This window comes from Pinus tabuliformis, chromosome 9 (assembly GCF_031772625.1).
Source record: "Pinus tabuliformis cultivar Carrire ecotype Pingquan chromosome 9, CPIR1, whole genome shotgun sequence".
Classification (NCBI taxonomy): domain Eukaryota; kingdom Viridiplantae; phylum Streptophyta; class Pinopsida; order Pinales; family Pinaceae; genus Pinus; species Pinus tabuliformis.
In genome coordinates, this window is record NC_142307.1 from 305,617,904 (window position 1) to 305,638,189 (window position 20,286).

General features: G+C 39.3%; 1 protein-coding gene across 1 annotated transcript; it reads right to left on the reverse strand.

Moving 5' to 3' along the window:
- Positions 1–2,150: 2,150 nt before the first annotated feature.
- On the reverse strand, positions 2,151–13,394 carry LOC149148447 (transcription initiation factor IIB). The gene is made up of 7 exons (XM_089439995.1): positions 12,543–13,394; positions 9,447–9,471; positions 5,079–5,208; positions 4,856–4,986; positions 4,626–4,714; positions 2,875–2,951; positions 2,151–2,763 (listed from the first exon to the last, which is right to left on the reverse strand). The coding sequence occupies exons 1-7, from the start codon at positions 12,896–12,898 to the stop codon at positions 2,630–2,632; spliced, it is 942 nt and encodes a 313-aa protein (XP_089296121.1). The 5' UTR covers positions 12,899–13,394; the 3' UTR covers positions 2,151–2,629.
- Positions 13,395–20,286: the final 6,892 nt, after the last annotated feature.

The following is a 20,286-nucleotide window of genomic DNA, read 5'->3' on the forward strand; positions in this document are numbered from 1 at the left end:
GGTTATGCTTGCTTGATGGAATGGATGTAGGAGTGTTAATCTTTTTTCCATTTGTTGTGGCGGGGGTTGATGGAATGGATGTAAAAATGGTAGTTATTTTCTCAATGTTGTTTTCAATCCTCTCAATGAAAAGAGTAAATTTCTTGTTACAAATCATGCACTTTCAAAGAAAACGATATAAAAGTAAACTAGCCCAAGGGTTGGCTCAATTGGCCAAGTCCCATCGTTAAAACACTTTTGTTGTTGAGAGCCCACAGATTCAATTCTCTTGACACTCTCAAGTCAGAAGTGATCTTTTTGGGTAAATTTGTCAAATAGAAATATTCCATAGACAAAGCAGTCTCCCATCTCTGCCATCACAAAGAAATTATCTCTGCCATCACAAAGAAATTATGATGGAAGAAACATAAAATAAGAAAGCATATGTTAAAATCCCAACTTGGGAGAGATATTACATACCCTTTTAGTGACATGAAATTATAGTAACAGGAAACACGGGAGCATATTTTCAAATCATTACAAGGAAAAAAAATCACAGAATGAAGGCATATATAGATATCTTATTCCGTATTTTATATGATCTGGAATATAACTACTCAACAGTTATATAATCTTAGACTAAATATTAAAGCATAACTCCAATACAGCGACTTACTGTGATACCGTGAAATACCAAATTATGTCTACCCTTAACGAGGCAATGCAAGACAGCGACTTACTGTGATACCTTGAAATAGCAAATTATGTGCACCCTTAATGAGGAAGCAATGCAAGTAAATCCAGAGAATATCTCACTTTTCATATGAGATAAAGCAGCAAATCCCAACATTATTCACGTGATAACAAGGCAAAATCTTGAACGAGTTGAAGATGTCTTGTCCAAGACAAAAAGGCGATATAGGTTGGTCCATGACCACTTGTGGGTGCATGCATCCAATTAATGTGGTCTATCACGAGATAAACATTCCATGCATGCCAAATGGCAACCACCAAGTGCAAGGGGAAAAGGCCAACGCCGAGAGGAATAGCTGTGAAGGCCGGGAACACTTTCATTTTGGTGTACCCCTTCTTTAATCTTTGATAAGCAAGAGCATTTTCAATGAATCCTTCAATAGAAGCTCTCTTCAGAAAACCATAAAGGATAAAAAAAGTACCAGAAGTACAACTCCCATGTAATAATATTTAAGCTCCAACACTAACCACTAAGGTTCTTTATGTTATCATCGCTCACTGAGAGAGTTACCAGTCAACACTAACCACGAAGGTTCTTATGTAAACCAGATAATTATTCAAACATGCATTAATCCCTGAGAATTACCAGGCAGATTCACTATTGCAAAATAAGAGAGATGAATTCATTATGAAGAGAATAATCAGTTCTCAGATATATACTCGAGGCTTTGAATCAAGTCATAAAAACTACAACGTTCGGTTCATGAAGTTGAAAAGATAGAAATCATAAAAACGAGAAAAGAGTGCATTCCGCTTTGTATAAGGGACTGGGGCTGAATGAGAAACATGAACACGGAAAAGCCAGTCATCATCAATACTTACGAGACCCAGCATCATGCACATTAATCGGGACATATCACTCGACTCCACATTTCGGGTGCATCTTTAAACTAAAAAGTGTCCTTGACGAGCTGCATTCAAAACATGTCCTAGGGCTACCCCCGGCAGAATTGGCAAGTGACAAAGTGTCTCAAGACTAACAGGCATCACACAACTATAAAGTGGAACATAATTCTAAAGCATAACAGCATGAAACGTGCCAGCAATCCAACAACGAAAGTCTCTCTCACAATTTTAAAGAAAGAGTTAACCAATGTCAACAAACTACACTAACCATGAAAGAGGCAAACTCTACAGCGGCCAAAAAGTCAAGTAATCGAAAGAGCAAGTGCAATGCAAATGCATAATGTGGCGACAATCTAAAGAAATCAACTACACTCTGCATGTACGCTTCGATATAAATGACAAAAAGCGGATTCAGAAAAAAATTATTTAATCAAACTATACTGCTAACACTTGCATAATCTCTAACCAAATGCTTAAAAACCCCGATGCCCTTCTAAAGGGTTATTTTGCTTTTGTGAAAAACAAATGCCAGCTCCCTAAATTATGGAGCACAAAATCATATACAAAAAATATTCACCGTAAGAAGCCAGGATGACATCATCTATTCAACTCATCAACAGACAGTCGGCATACTTGCACGGAAAATTGGAGTTCCATAACAACAACTACTACATGCCAGTTTTATCCAGGAGGGCATGCTAATAATTTTCTGACTGTTCAGGCATTCAATTCACATGTACAGATTTAACTTTTGGCTCATTGTGCCTTCACAAACTTGAGAAAACCCCATTCTATACGAATGCATCCCAGGGTTTAAGAATTTGCAGAATTTTTGCCAGGATTATACAACTAAAGTGCAAACTGCAAATGCAGTTTGATATATTATTAACTGCCATCTCTGATTCAAATGGGCAACCATGCACTCCAATCATGTCCAAATTCTAATAAAGAGTGACCGTCCTTTTCCTACTGCACCATAACCCCCACTGGCACTACACGTAAGTAATGGCCACTTAATTGTCGAATTTGTCATTTAGCATATTTTAGATCATTAAGGGGCGCATAAACTTTTCAAATCTTCTTCCTTTGCAAACCAATCAGGTATCAGCCTTGCTGCATGAGGATGCAAATCCTTATAGGAGTTCCTGATTGTACCCTCTGCCACTCCTGTAGCTCGTGAAATATCTGAAATTATTCCATATAAGCATGCGAATTATTTTCAAAGGAGACAAAAGAACTCTACAATGAAAGTATTCTCATATATAAAACAATTATAGCTCATATATTTAGACGCACCTCTGAGAAGCTTCTTTTCCTCTGAAAGCTGTGATATCATGTAGATTGCCGCTGCTGCAATTGATATAGGGCTCCTCCTGCACAACAACCAAATTCCCATTATACAAGCGCAAAATAAATGCTACCCTGAATAAAACAAAGCGTCAGCTCCAAAGATAAATAAATACCATTTAATCCTCACACAGAGGTGTTAAAAGAAATGTTCACATGAATGTGAACCCTGTGATCAACAAGTGTGAAACAATTTTTCTGCATTCAAAATTTCTGAATGAAGCATTGTCTTATTTTTCTGCATTCAAAATTTCAGAATGAAGCATTGTCTTACTTCACAGGAGAATAATAAAAAGAGAAAAAAAAATGATCAAAATTCATATATATGGAATCAGCAATATGCTGACCTGCACCAGCCACATCAACGGTTTAAGCTCCTATACATTTTCAAGTCAATAAACTTACAACAGTACTTATGCATGTCAACAAGATGCCTGACCATTTCCGAAAACATTTCTAGCAGTGCATGTCAACCAGATGCCTGGCCATTTCCGACTGGGAAACATTTCTAGCAAGATTCAACACATGCATAAGATAACCTGTTTCTAGACCACATCAATCTTTGGCTGTAAATGAATCTCCTCGGAGTTAGGCATTCCATTATACCAACCATCACAAGTTAGGAACGATGTCACCTGATACAGTGAGCCTACAAATTTCGGTATTAATCTTTGATCATAGAAATCCAATCGATATATGGGACACCTTAAGTCAATGATAAGTTGAACATGCTGACTAATAGATTTGTATTGTTTAGTTTGTTTCTATTCTTTATGTTTAACAGAAAGTTTGTAGTTGGTGAATTCCTTTCATTAAAAAATTGGGTAATAAGTCAATTGGCAGTAAATAAACAATATATAAACAGACAGTGGTGCAGAAGAGCAGAACACAGAGGAGCAGAGCAACGCACGATTCTAGGGCAATCCAAAGAAATGTCTGGAACCTCCTTGAACATCAGGACTGTCTACCAGGATATTTTGATTGCCTATTCAATGCCTGTTGATTTGTCTATTCAATGCCCGTTCAGGTAGTTTCATGTGGATGAAGCAAGGTGTGATTCCTACATGAATTTTACAAAATAGATTCCACCTATAACAAGTGTTGGAACACATCAGCCCCATTTTGTTCCACCAACTCTTATAATTCTTGTATGTAAGAATGAAACTAGGGCTAATGGACTTCCATGACAAATCATGTGCTCTTCAATACTTGGAAAGATCTCCATTCAAGTGAAAATTCATTTAAATTCATTATTTTACTAAATTCAGCAATTTAATTCAATTAAATTCAAACTTCGGCATTTAAATGTGATTTAGTTCTTTAAGATGGATTAATCTTATCATTGTTTTGCATAGACATTTTTTTCAAACTTCATGGCAACTTAGCATGTAGGTAGGCGTACAGAAACAGAGAGGTGCATGTGTGCTATAGACACGACCTACATTAAAACCTACAGATTTAATGCAAATGCCTGAAGAGTCTCAAACCTAAAACCTACAATTATCTCAAGTGCTCAGCAAAGTTAAATACAGCTGGAGATTTTATAAAGCAATGTCTCATGAACATAGAAGGCACATACATTATGTATACATGACCATACAAATATAGAGAGCGCATGTGTTATAGATACATGGCTAAGCATATACCCACAAAGAATAAATGCAAATGCCTAAGAATCACCAACCTAGATCTAGAATTACCTTATGTCAAGCTCCTCTGATTTCTTGACGGCTTCAGTGGCTGCTTTAACAGCCTGGTGGCCCATACCAAGATGTGAACAAAAGCGCCTCTGTGGCAAAAAAATATGAAAACATCAAAAACCATGGCCTTGTCTGCTCCATGATTGTTTGCAATTAACAAATCAAAAACCATAATTGTCCTCGAGGCTGAAAAGATATGGTTTACACAGAAAGGAAATAAATTCACATACCAGGAAATCCCCTGCATGGATGGTTCCCATTTCCATGGATTTGCCCATTTCCTCTTCTAGCTGTTTCACAATGAACTCCTTTGCTCGACCAACTTCCTTTTTCGAAGCTCCATTTGCAACTGAGCAAATCTCTGTGATGTGGATGAAAACAAAGTAGTCAATTACACAATCAAGAACTAGTCGAAATCTCCACGAGATTATTGTTCCCCCAGAAAAAGGATACCTTTCACTGTACGAGGCTTATCCTCTTGTCTGCATGCAATATAGAGGCAAGCAGCCAAGATTGCATCTTGATTTCTGCCCCTAATTGATTTTGAATCTTCAACCTTCTTATAAATTTCATTTGCCCGGTCCTTCACGATAAAACAAACTCATAAGCACCTAAATAGAAAAGTTTACAACCACCACCTCTAGTTTATCAATGTCCTATATCTTTGATAGTGGCATACATAATAAAGTAATAAAGTCAGATAATCAAGTTCGGTGTCTAATGCAGCATGAATACCTTGTAGAGTTTAGTTACTTTTCTTTTTTATTTTCTTTTGATTTTTAGTCTAGCCAACCTCTCTTTTCTGTGTTTTGCACCTTAGTAATTTTAGAATATAAGCAGTATTTGTGGGCAAAAAGCAATTAAAAACAAAAATTGTAGCATTCATATAGCCATATGAAAAAACCCAAGAAATATCAATATTAAAATAGCCAATTGCATACAGAACAAAAATCTCATAAAATCATAGCAATAAAGGAAGAGAAGATAAAACAGACAGCATAATAAAACATCTTAGAAAACAACCACCTGTCGATGGATTGAATATTAAACTTCTAGTATTTTATCAGTTTACAGTATGTTGTAAATATTTCAAGTCTACTATTTCCTAAGTCTACAACAATTTCAGAACTTGATATTCAACAGCAAATCAAAATCCAGTAGATGAAAGGGTGAAAATATCACGTGTAGTAATTATGCTAATGACTCAAGTCTACATGCTCAACAATCCTTGCATTTCATAGTCATATAGCTTACGTGTCTTTATTCCATCTAATTACCTTTTCCCAGGTACCAAAAAAGTAGATTTATCAAATATTTGTGACATAAAAGGTAGTTCTCAGAACCATGGAAGACTTTACTTGCACGGTTCTTTTGGAGAAGTAAAAACTTAGTTGTGGAGCTTCTTTCTACTAGAGAATGAATAAGTGGAGCATTATCTCTTTATTTCTCATAATTAGGCAGCATATAATCAAGCAATGCTAAATTCTAATACTTCCATATATGGAGCAAAACTGTTTAACCTGCTTTCCTCACTGTATTTTAGTACGAAAATTTCACTGAAACATCATTCCGAGAATTTATCCCCACGTACAAGAAACTCAGTAAGACATCACACAAAAGTATCAAAGACATTTTGCAATATCAAAGATGTAGAAAATCAGGAAGTAGGATTGGTTTCTGTTTGATTCTGCATAACCAATTACAGTGTTTTCTATATCGCTCAAGATGCTCTCTATTGGGTGAACTAATTTTCAAAGGAATAAGAAAAAAAATGTGACAATTGCAGGAGGGACAACCATCTTTGAAGACATTGAAGAAACCTGATTGCGGGTGGAACCATCTATGAAAAAAACACTCCAAAATAGTGGGTAACAATCCCATAAATTCCAGTAAGCAGGCCCCTTTTTAACTCAGAAAAACCTTCAAATTGCAAAGTTCTATCGAACAAATGGGTGTGGAGAGACTGTTGGTATCACTACTTAAAATGATGCTCTGCTCTGAAGCTGCAGAGAAAGACAAGCCATTACAGAGTCTGCATGAATTTATACCTTGCAGTCCATAATTTCTGTTGTCTTAAAATTTATACCAACTGCATTCAAAACCTCCTAGGATGGCACAACCATATATTACAAACCTACTGGAATATTTGAAGGGCATATATCATGAAGACCATGATTTTATGGATGATACAAAAGAGATAATAAATACACCAGTCGGACATAAGGGAATTAACTCCCTAGAGGTACAGTGGTGTGTCAAAACCACTAACTATGTCACCCATCACCATGAAAAGCAATGACTTTGACTCTCTTTCAGACAACAAGAAGCCAAACCCTTCTTAAAACTCGTCAAACCTGGGCTAAAAGAAGGGGGCTCCTCTAATGCTTCAACAGAAAGCCAATAACAAACAACCATACTGAATGCCACAAGGATTTATATCTATCATAAAACATCCAGCTCTCACCCAAAGTACTGAATAAGTGAAATTCAACCTAAAACCAGATCCAAAACAATTCTGCAGCGTCACAATTACAATTCCCAACCATTTCCTCCTGACCATATAAAACACACAATGACTTTGACTCCCTTTGCAACAAAAAGAAGCCAAACCCTTCTTAAAACTCGTCAAACCTGGGCTAAAAGAACAGGGCTCCTCTAATGCTTCAACAGAAAGCCAATAGCTATCAATCATACTGAATGCCACAATGATTTATATCTATCCTAGAACCATCAAAATGTCACCCAATGCACTGAAGAAGTGAAATTCAACCTAAAACCACATCCAAAACAATTCTGCAGTCTCACAATCACAATTCACAACCATTTCCTCATTGCTACAGGAAACAAAATTAGCATTTATCGCACCTAATTTATGAAGCCTACTCTTGATAGCCAGCAGTTCGTAAGACCAAAAGCCACCCCCAAAACTTATGCTTGAAAAAAGAATGCGTTTTTTAGATGGACTAACACCTCCTCAACCAATGGCTACAAGGTCCTTCCCCCCATCATTTGTTTAGGCAAAAGGCAATGCCAGCAAATGTGTCTAAACTCGAACCATATAATAAAGATTATTATTACATACTACATAAATGTAGAAGGACTCCACATTCCTCCATCTCCAATTGTCAGTCTTTATTATTAAACATATTCACCTCATGCTATGCTTGGTTGCACCGAAATCCTACCATCAAACAAAAAATCTTCACGCATCGACTGTGCAAATTCCCCCATGAATCCCAGTAAATTTTTATATTTACCAACTCCTTATAATTATATCAACACCATCAAACACTGATTCATCATTCCCCAACCTAACTTTGGGCACTAATTCTTCTGTTTTAATGCATCCCTCAATTTTTGTGGCAGAGTACATTCCTTCAATACAATTCAAAGAATACAAGTTTGTCACCTCTTACATTTCTTAATGTTTTACCCTAGACTCAGTTCAGTAACTAACAAAGCTAGTATCAATTGGACCACTATATTTTTCAAATTCAGTTACTGCATATTGATCATATGTGAGTTTCGTTTCTATTCCACTCACTATTTACCTTGAAGCCCGAGTTTCTAACTGGCTTACCCAAGTTTGACAGGGGGTAGCTTACCCATTTCTCAGATATATACGCATGCACAACTATAAAAATTCCTTGAGATCCGATAAAAATTCAATACCAAATGTGGTCACTTGGCCTGTATTTCACAACAGGATTCACATTCAATCAATATACTGTTTTATAATTACACCAGAAGGAAATAAGGCATAATAAGAATCACCAAAATTACCAATTTGGGGGAACAATGTGCAGTTTTGAAAAGGAGATACCCACTTGCATTCTAAATATCAGGAGGTGAATAATTGCACCAAAGGTACAAGACCAGGCCTGATTTTAAGCATTAATTGCACCAAAGGTACAAAACCAGGCCTGATTTTAAACATAATTGCACCAAAGGTACAAGACCAGGCCTGATTGTAACCATAATTGCACCAAAGGCACAAGACCAGGCCTGATTTTAAGCATAATTGCACCAAAGGTACAAGACCAGGGATAAATGTCACATGGGTTTGGGATAAACTCAGATGCTTAGTAGTTTAAATTTTATTCTGCGATGCTTGTACAAGAACATTCTATCAATTAAACCTAAAAATGGTTTCCAGTTGGCAAATTTCCTGCTTGAAGCTTTGGTTCCTCTTTTTTCAAATCCAAATCAAATGAATTCGCCTCAAGGCAACTTCAAGAAAAATGCAGCCTCATTAACCAAGATTTCTTATGGATACAATTCAATTTAAAACAAAATGAAAGATCAAAACATCTACCAAATTAGCCATGGTTATCTTTTGAATACAAAAATCAATCACTTTTTCCATACTGCCAGGCAAATGAATTTTGTCTAATTAACACCTAGAGTTCTTATGAGCAACAAAGTTGCATGAAGGTAATTGGCTAAAAGTCTCTTCAGGATAAGGAAGAAAAACATCAAGCCGTGTTAGTCATGATTCTATTTTGGCTACAAAATCAATCCTTATTACTCTGTCACATATTAGGCATTTCAATAGAACAAATAGTGCTTCCTCTAGCCACAGATAATCTAGCAAGAAAAAAGTCAAAATCAAAGACCACTATTGAAAATATCAATTGATGCTTCCATAGTGCCAAAGGAAAAGCTGTGTAAATTTTCATTTATGCTAATAGAAAACGAACAATAATCAACTAATAATAGGGCATACCTGATTCAAATATTATACACCAGTACAGTTGCATTTTTGTGGCACTATTTACTTATCAAATAAAATGATCAGAAGGAAAGAATGTAGATACGTACCTTGATGGTTGCAACCAGACCCAATCTGCACATCCCAAACATCATCATCAGATATATAACCTATTCTTAAGACTATCTAATAGTAAATCAGATTAAAAACGCACTATTACAATATTCCAAATAATGCCATCAACGTTGGAAACAACTACCAAAAAATGAACGAGAGAGGGATCAACCAAAGAAAATGCTTTCAAAACATGCACACTCACACTCATTGTTATTATACTTCAAAATTTTTAGCTTTTCCAGAATCCCAAATTTTCAGCATTTTGAGGCAGTACATGCTATTCAACTATCAGTTAAATCAACCCAATTAACAGCTTCACAGAATTTAGAAACCATGTCCAAGGTTAAAAACAAATTTGGGGGAAGAAACTAAAGAACTGTTGGTTAGATTTAATTCTTCCGGATTCATCACATTGAGTAATTTGGGGTCCAGCCCATTACAAACAAAATTTTGGAGACATGATAAACCTACCCTTTACCTTAATGCCAAGAAAAATGGGTGCTACAAGCCACAGTCTAGAAACAACCATTGAGGGCAGCTGGGACGAGGTGACAAATAGACATGCTTGCAGGGAGAATGAGAGCCAGGCCAGACATGATTTGAAAGGAGAAGAAGAGTTTACGCAATGGTAAATTGAAACATATCATGCCACCTGGTAACGATGATTATAAATATATGGGCTTGGTATTTCAAAACAATCTATATGCTCAGATCATATCAAAACTTCCATAGAAGGGAAATCATTATGAAGGGAAGTGTTCATGATTTAATGGAGAAATGTTGCATGACCACTATAACCATGTTGGAAGGTAGTGTTGGCCATAATTCGACTTGAGTTTGTGATAAAATTGCAACATGTATACAAAAAAGGAAGCCTCAGAGAAAGAAAGGGATCACCTGCTATGAGGAGTGATCATTATGTTTTTCCCCAAGGGATCCCAGAGACACTTGTGAGCAAAGGAGAACCATCAAAGACAAAACCAATATTAGTGGAAAGTTGAGGAGTGCTTACCTGCATTTGTAGGAAGTATTTACTAGCAACAAGAATCTAGAGATCTCAAGTGAGAATTTCCTTTCCATGGGAACTCATATATAGAGGATACCAGTTGACTGCAATGGCAGATGTGAATTTCATGAAGAATACCATACAGGATCGTGAGAAGCTAGCAAAACTAACATTGACCTAAATCTTCCACTGAAAGAGACAGGGAATCTGCACCAACAATGATGGACCATGGTAGCCAATCAAGTGGCCCTTGTACAGTCTAAACAAATGATATGAACATCTAGGCACCTCATCTTTAGGTATTCCATTTATCATGACATCAAGAGGAGGTTTCATTGCATCTACCAGGACTCTGGGGGCTCCCTCTCTACCACCTTCATCTATCCTGACAAGAAATGTCTGGCTCTTTTTACAAGGGAGACATTAGCCTATTAGGGCACAGGAGAGTGACCTTACAGGGACCTCCCAGGACAAACCTGTCAGGACTCCCTTCATCCCTTCTATCCTGTCTGCTGATGGCAACAAGCAACAAACAGATAACCAGGACGCATTCAACAGCAGATCAATGAAGGCATGCACATCTCAGTCTTTGGGTAGCAAACCTGCCGCCATGAGGCTATCCCTTCTATCCTGTCTGCTGATGGCAACAAGCAACAAACAGACACCCAGGACACATTCAACAGCAGATCAATGAAGGCATGCACATCTCAATCTTTGGGTAGCAAACCTGCCCCATGAGGCTTTCAAGGAGCTCTTGCTCTATGCACAGTTCAGTTGCTCCCCCCCCCTTACGGGTAGGTGATCTATCATAACCAAATTATTTCCAGAGACCTCAAGTGTTAGGAGCATCTCAGCAGATTGTTAGCAACTCCCCTTAGGCTACACAGTCAAGTCCCCTCAATCCTAGAATCTCACTCAAGGACATCATCAGGCAGTGTATTGGCTCCTCCTCTATGGTTGTATGGTACAGCAGGGACATCTTCATCATGTTCCTCCTCCACTTACACCTCTGTTTTCATATTCTGCACCTACTCATGATAATGTGTGGTAATTTATCATGGTATCCTTATATTACATGTTTATAAGGATGCCTCTCATTCAGTTGTTTAGCTCATTTTACTTAAACTTGACCTTTTACATTCTAGGAGTTGCTTTGGCACTCTCACAGTTTGACGTTGCTGGATCTGACCTTTGGTTCCATTGATCAAATTTTTTCTGTAATTCGATGACAATGCTAAAATTATCCTATCTTGTAATTAGAAAACATAAAATTCGGATAGGCTGAAATTTACAGATTTGCTATCACTGTTTATGCATGGGTCCTTCATGATATATTATAATACCCAGAAGACTGAATTTGCAACATGAAGCCACCATGAGGCATGCTAGTGAATAATCATATTGGCAAAGATGGTCCGGAAACCCAACCTGAATATGAATACAACCAGAACGGCAGTCAAACATGAAATGTTTAATAAGATGCTAATAAATTTTCTGCATTTTTTACCTTCCTCCAAGTGAATCTGTATGACATGCTTACCTAGAGAAAATCCAGATAGAGAAGCATAGGAAGAGAAAATTTTGACTCCTAACTTAATATCAGAGATTCATAAACCAAAAAACTCCAATGAATAAAGAACTTAATGACAGAAACTAAAAGACCCAAAAATTCGAATGGATAGAGAACTTAATAACAGAGACTAAAAAACGCAAAGATTCAAAGAAATAAAGAATTAATAGCTCAAAATTACACCACCTAAACGGGACAAATAGATTAGATTACTAATACAATTGCTTAGTTGTTGATTAAGCTCAGACAATGGTTTATTGGTAGCTGAAATACAACCACTAACACTCCTATCCTGGCGCTGGAACGATGTTTGATTAAATTATAAACTAAGGGGAGATCATTTTCGAAAAAAGAAAAATAAATGACGATTTCTAACCGGCAATAAGCATCTAGGTTTAAGATAGATCTGAGCATGCATGATCAAACAGCGGTCACAAGTTCAACTCCCGCAGAAATTAATGTGAATTCAGTCCCTAAGATTGCAAAAAGAAGAAAAGAGGGTTGCAAACTCACCGATCCGACATGGTGCCAATTGTCTTGAAGGCCATGATGAGCGAGCGGTCGGGATTGGAGCCGCGATTCTGCCAGCGCCCCAGAGATGATGAGAGAAAGTCCCCCGACGCTCCGTTGGGCTTCGATATGACTGTAGAGAGGCCGCCATCGGTTAGAAGAGGATTTGATGGACCGCCGACACGGACGGGATCATTGTCCCCCGTCTCGTTTGCGAAGGTCCTCCACTCCGACGTCTCATCTATTGAATGCGCCTCCAACACCAATCCGCACTCCACACACACTGTGTCCCCCGCAGAGTGATCGAATACCACTTCCGTCTGCTTATTGCAGTCTGGGCAATTCACCGTATCTATCATTTTCTCCCAGTTCGTTCCTTGCTTTCTTTAGTTATTTCCTTGGTGCAGGTTGTTGCTGGCGTTGGGTTTCCAATCGAATGGAAATTGGTTTCGCGTCTAGAAACCTCTAGGGTTCCAAACCAGTACTGAGACCGCAAGATTGTTTCACTGCAGTCAATATAGGGTTTTCAGTCCAAACCTAAATTTTATATGTACTGTGAATGTATCGAGGTCAAGGGATCCCAGCGCATAGACAGACCGTAGATGCCACAAATAGAAATAGAAATTGAACTATGGCGATTGAGAGACCATCGCTATTCACGAAGCAAAACCCTAACTAAGCGAGAGAAATTTCTCACTGGATTGAATGCAGATAGACTGATAAGTTCAAACCCTGTTCAATGGGCGGCCGATTGAATGCAGATAGACGGATGAGTTCAAACCCTGTTCACTACCCGATTGAAACTATAGAATGAATGAGTTCATACCCTGTGCTCTCCCTTTATTTATATGTTAACGGGGACATATTATATAGTATGGGAATAGCTTTTGTTGCGGGGATGTGTTCTGTGCTGGGGGTTTTTATCAAAATAACTATTACCCAATTGATCATGCAATCTTAAAAATAGCTAAACTCTATATCTTTAATATTACCTGCCAAAGCCACGGAACTTGTCCTCTCTTCCTTCTGCATATTTTGCATTTTAAATTTATTTAAAAAATTAATTGGATTTCAAATTAATAACATATTAAAAATTTATAAATAATTGTTTTAATAAAATCGTTTTATGTAATATTAAAAAGGCATCCCTATCGACGGTGAATAACTACTTGGGATCAACTACAAAAGAGAGGATTCTAGGGTCCTTCATTTTGCTTCCTATGCAGTACAATGAGAACCTAGAACATTTGTTAAACATTTGTCTTTTTGTCGTCCAAAAATGGCATCAGGTAGGGGATTTGTTTGGCCGCATGGACAGGGATCCATAGAGCATCAAGGAGTTCGTACTTCTATGGTGCAAAGGTATTTTTTCGAGCCCAGATTTAAATCGAGCATGGGAATTAGCTTTAGGCTTCCTAGTGTGGGCTATTTGGAAAGAAAGAAATAGTAGAATATTTAAAGACAAGCAAACCCCTCAAGAAGTAATCTGGACAGGGATAACTTAGAATATTCGAGAGAACTATTCTCTCGAAAAAATTGTAGAAATTTTGAATAATTTAACACATATTCAATGGAGATTATCCTGATCATGTACTATTGAGGAAAACATACACAATACATAAGCTCCTCTACGTTGATCATCAATATAGCAGCATCAATAACAATAAAACATCAAGAGCATTCACACATTAACGCAGTATGTAACCCGGGGAAAGCATCTCGCTAAAAACCCCAACTATCTGTATATTAATGATTGAGTCATGTAACATTACACAGCATAATACTTCTCACAAGTATCTCCACCTCTGTTACACACAATACAGCTCAAATCTGATCTCCAAATCTCTTCCACTGCTTGCTTGCCTCCACTGCTCAATACCTGCTCAAGAACTGATGATAATGGCTCACCAAACTCGTTTTTCACCTGCAAAATAGTCACTCACTCTTTGTTGGACGTGAGCACAAGCTATAATGTGGGCAAATACGTGAGCAAACTCATTGGCATACTCAATCCCTTGATTGTGCAAGATCTGGTGCACAACTATAGTCACAACTGATAGCAATCTGATTCTCTACCACCTGTCCCTGTTGAACTGAACATGCACTGACATGCAACTGAGTTAACTGATGTATTCATTAGTTGTATTATGAGTTAATAACTTGTGAATTAATTAATAACTAATTCACACAACTCATCTCTAGTCTATTTGCCAGTTAGACTAAATACAACCAGTTTAACAAAGCTAAACTGAACACAACTCCATCAACTCCACAATCAACTCCACCAAACTCAACTGATTGAGTTCTAACTGAAGTCATGCATGCAACAACTCAACTGACTCATAAGAAAAGCGTATTTCCTTCTGACAACTGCATGTGCCACCTCTGTAGCTCAAACTGAAGTGCTCCAAGAGAATAAGATTAAGTTTATAGTCCAAATATTATTGTGAGATAATAATATTTGACTTTTCTATTTTTGACAGCCAGTCTAAAAATAGACTTTGATCACTCACACTTTCATAAAAAATAGAAGTCCATCTATTTTTCCCAACTTGACCAATCATCCATAAACAGCAACCTGCAATCCATAGACATGATCCATATGTCTAAAAATAGACTTGCGCCAAAAATAGCCTGCGGGCCCACTTAGTGAAGGCGACTCTTTTCACTAAGCTCCATCATCTTGTTGCAATCTCAACACTCCCTCTCGACAAGATATGGATTATCAGCAACCCCTATCCTACCTCGGTGGTACTCGAATTTGCTCCTGGTGAGAGCCTTCGTCAGAATATCAGCATCCTGATCCTCCGTTGGAATGTACGAAAGTAACATGATCCTCCGCTGCACACAATCTCTGATATGATGGTACCTGATGTCAATATGTTTAAATCTATCATGAAATACAGGATTAGCTGAGAGTTTAATGCAACTCTGGTTATCACAGTAAATCACAATAGGATCCAAATGAGAACCCAACAAACCAACCAGGATCTTCCTCATCCATATAGCCTCGCATGCAGCCAAACTTGCTGCCATATACTCGGCCTCCGCTGAACTGAGTGCCACGGATCTCTGTTTCCTGTTGTACCAAGAAACTGCTATCGATCCAATACTGAAGACCCCTCCTGATGTGCTCTTTCTGTCTGTTGGGCTCCCTGCCCAATCTGCATCCGTGAAGCCACATAGCTTCACCTCATCCTCCTGTCTATACCACAAACCATATCCCGATGTGCCTCTCAAGTAGCGCAATACATGCTTGCCCGCCTTCCAGAAGAGATTGGTAGGCTTAACCATAGCTTGTGAAAGTTGGTTAACTGCATAGCATATATCAAGTCGTGTATTGACCAAATACATCAGCGACCCCACCAACTGTCGATAAACAATGGCATCCACTTCTTCTCCCGAAGTGGCATCCTCCTTCCTCCAACCTCTAGGAAGAGGAGTATCAACAGGCTTGCAGTCATGCATGTTGAACTTCTCCAGTATCTCCCGAGCATACTTGCCCTGAGAAACAAACAGTCCACCACTGCGCTGCCATATTTCCAATCCTAGGAAATAGTGAAGGAGGCCCAAGTCCTTCATCTCAAACTCTGTAGCAAGATCCTTCTTGCATGACAGTATCAACAGCTCATCACCCGTTAGAATCAAATCATCAACATACAGTACAATGATAAGCAACTTACCCTCCACCACAATCTGGTATAGGTTCGGATCCGCCTCGCTCTTGGAGAATCCAAGTCCTGTGAAATAGTTGTCTATCCGTGTGTACCAAGCACGTGGTGCTTGCTTCAACCCATACAACGCTCTCTTGAGCCTGCACACATGCGACTCGCTACTGAAGACTTCAAAGCCTTCAGGTTGCTCAATGTACACCTCCTCCTCAATGACTCTGTTGAGGAACGCAGTCTTCACATCCATCTGATGAATGTGCCATCCCATCTGCGCTGAGAGAGCAAGAATCGTCCGTATGGAAGAATACCTTGCGACAGGTGCAAAGGTCTCCTCATAATCGATCCCCTCAATCTGTGAAAAGCCTCGGGCAACAAATCTTGCCTTGTACTTCTCCACACTCCCGTCAGCTGCCTGCTTGACCTTGTAGATCCATCTCGAACCCACCACTGATTTCCCTTCTGGTCTAGGAACAATCTCCCATGCACTGTTTCTGACAATAGAATCATACTCTTCCACCATGGCGTCTACCCATGCGGGATCCTCCACAGCTTCCTCGAAAGAGGATGGCTCAGTCACAACACACTTGCTCATAAGAGCCATGTATCTAGTGTACCGATCAGGTGACTGTCTCTGCCTGCGTTGGGCTGTAGGTGGTCCTACAACTTTCTCTGCATCTTGAGCCAATCGCTCAGCTTCTGTCAAGCGCTTTCGCCCTCTGATGGTTGGCGCTGCATGAGTGGTCTCTTCCACTCCATGAACCTCGTCCTGTGGCTGATCCACGTCTTGAAGCTCATCCTTAGGAACTAATAGCTCTTCATCTGCATGCAAGTGTAGCTCCCTCTCAAGCGAACACTTCATGGCTTTCTCCTCCTGAAATTTTATATCCCGTCGCACAACAGTTTTACCACTGTCTGGCAAATACACACGATAGTTGGGGGCGTATCAGTGTACCCCACAAATATCCCAACCTCTGCGGTCGGCTCCAACTTCTTCCTGGCATCCTTCGTCACATGCATGTAAACGTTAGCACCAAAAATCCTCAAATGAGAAAGATCAGGCTTCTTACCAGAATAAGCCTCCTCGGGTGTACTCATGCCAAGTATCCTATGAGGACAACGGTTCTGCACATAAACTGTTGTATTGCATGCTTCCGCCCACAAGTGAAGGGGTAGACCCTGATCATGCAACATTGCCCGTGCAACACCCACAATCGTTTTGTTCTTCCGCTCAGCTGCCCCGTTCTGCTGTGGGTTATAGGGAGCTATGAGCTCTCTACGAATCCCTTTTGTCTTGCAGAAATCCTTGAACTCGTCCGAGATGTATTCACCACCATTATCGCTCCTAAGAGCCTTCACCTTCTTCCCCGACTCCTTCTCGACCAGTGCTTTGAATTCACAGAACTTTGAATATGTCTCGCTCTTCTTCTGCATGAAGAAGATCCAGCACTTACGAGAGAAATCATCAACAAAAATCACATAATACCTGTGTTTTGTTGTCGAAGCAACTGAGAAAGGTCCACACACGTCTGTGTGAATTCTCTCAAGGATCGTCGTGGTGCGAGTATCCTTCTTGTGAAAGGTGGCTTTCACAAACTTCCCCAAAGTACACCCCTTGCACTAATCTGACTGCGCAGTGTGCCTTTAGGAAGCCCTGTAGTGATCTGCTGCAGTATCTTCAAGGCTCCATGGTGAAGGTGACCCAATCTCCTATGCCACAACTCGCCATCATCCCGGTTCACCAATCCTTCTGCCTTACCTGCCATTGCTGCGCATCCATCTACATGCAACTGATAAAGGTTCCTCACTCGAACCCCTATCTTCCGGGTCTCACCAGTTGTCTTGCTGCGCAGGAAGGCCTTTCCCTCGCTGAAGACAACATCATACCCCTTGTCTTCTAACATCGCCACTGAGATAAGATTCTTCTTCAATCCTGGAACATGCATGACTTCCTTCAATACGAAGGGTTTACCAGACTCCCTCTCAAAGGAAATGGTACCGATACCGGTCGCACTGTATCTACCATCATCGCCCATCTCGATGTGCACTCCAAGATCTTTGTCCTCCAGATCAGAGAACAAATCTCTATCTCCCGTCATGTGAAAAGGCGCACCACTGTCCAAGAACCACACTGATCCCATCACACTTGAAACCAAGCATGCGATCAATGAAAAATCAAGCTCAAACTGAGAAGCTAAGGCCTCTCCCCCTGCAGATCCAGCAGCTTGCTTGTTCTTCTTCTTCTGCGGACAATTTGTTGCATAGTGTCCGTGCTGGTGACAGTGAAAACACTTCACCTTGGACATATCCTGCTTCTTGCCTTTCGCACCAGACTGAGAAGCTTTCTTGCTCTTCCCTTTCTTTGCTTTGGCAGCTAAAGCACAATTCTCTTCATCAGATACCTTTGATGAAGATCCATTCTCACCTCTATTGTTACTGAGTTTATCCTTGAGCGCCAGATCGCTCTTGCTTTGGAATAACATTTGCAATCCGTTGAAAGACATTTCAACAACACTGCTGCAAATTCGATTTCCACCATCTCCAAACTCAGCCGCCTCCGATCTAGAATTCGTGAGAACACAATATTTCTCGTACAGAGATTGACTGTATGGGAATTCACCGGATATCTTACCTTCCAAAAGAAGGATGAATCCAGAGGCTACCTGGCCCGATTACAGACTCTGCCTGAAGAAATAGAATGTAAACACTTCCTGAATAGTAGATCTGATGATCAATCCTCGCTTGATATCCTGTAAAAATCTCTTCTACAAATCAAGCAGCTCTGATACCATGTAGAAATTTTGAATAATTTAACACATATTCAATGGAGATTATCCTGATCATGTACTATTGCTAAAAACATACACAATACATAAGCTCCTCTACGTTGATCATCAATATAGCAGCATCAATAACAATAAAACATCAAGAGCATTCACACATTAACACAGTATGTAACCCGGGGAAAGCATCTCGCTAAAAAACCCAACTATCTGTATATTAATGATTGAGTCATGTAACATTACACAACATAATACTTCTCGCAAGTATCTCCACCTCTGTTACACACAATACAACTCAGATTTGATCTCCAAATCTCTTCCACTGCTTGCCTGCCTCCACTGCTCAATACCTGCTCAAGAACTGATGATAATGGCTCACCAAACTCGTTTTTCACCTGCAAAATAGTCACTCACTCTTTGTTGGACGTGAGCACAAGCTATAATGTGGGCAAATACGTGAGCAAACTCATTGGCATACTCAATCCCTTGATTGTGCAAGATCTGGTGCACAACTATAGTCACAACTGATAGCAATCTGATTCTCTACCACCTGTCCCTGTTGAACTGAACATGCACTGACATGCAACTGAGTTAACTGATGTATTCATTAGTTGTATTATGAGTTAATAACTTGTGAATTAATTAATAACTAATTCACACAACTCATCTCTAGTCTATTTGCCAGTTAGACTAAATACAACCAGTTTAACAAAGCTAAACTGAACACAACTCCATCAACTCCACCAAACTCAACTGATTGAGTTCTAACTGAAGTCATGCATGCAACAACTCAACTGACTCATAAGAAAAGCGTATTTCCTTCTGACAGCTGCATGTGCCACCTCTGTAGCTCAAACTGAAGTGCTCCAAGAGAATAAGATTAAGTTTATAGTCCAAATATTATTGTGAGATAATAATATTTGACTTTTCTATTTTTGACAGCCAGTCTAAAAATAGACTTTGATCACTCACACTTTCATAAAAAATAGAAGTCCATCTATTTTTCCCAACTTGACCAATCATCCATAAACAGCAACCTGCAATCCATAGACATGATCCATATGTCTAAAAATAGACTTGCGCCAAAAATAGCCTGCGGGCCCACTTAGTGAAGGCGACTCTTTTCACTAAGCTCCATCATCTTGTTGCAATCTCAACACTCCCTCTCGACAAGATATGGATTATCAGCAACCCCTATCCTACCTCGGTGGTACTCGAATTTGCTCCTGGTGAGAGCCTTCGTCAGAATATCAGCATCCTGATCCTCCGTTGGAATGTACGAAAGTAACATGATCC

Coding starts and splice junctions, on each gene's coding strand:
- LOC149148447 (XM_089439995.1), bottom strand. CDS start 12,898: ATGATAGATACGGTGAATTGCCCAGACTGCAATAAGCAGACGGAAGTG. Junction 4,987..5,078: donor TAAGCCTCGTACAGTGAAAG/GTATCCTTTTTC, acceptor TCCACATCACAG/AGATTTGCTCAGTTGCAAAT. Junction 4,715..4,855: donor TCCATGCAGGGGATTTCCTG/GTATGTGAATTT, acceptor TTTTTGCCACAG/AGGCGCTTTTGTTCACATCT.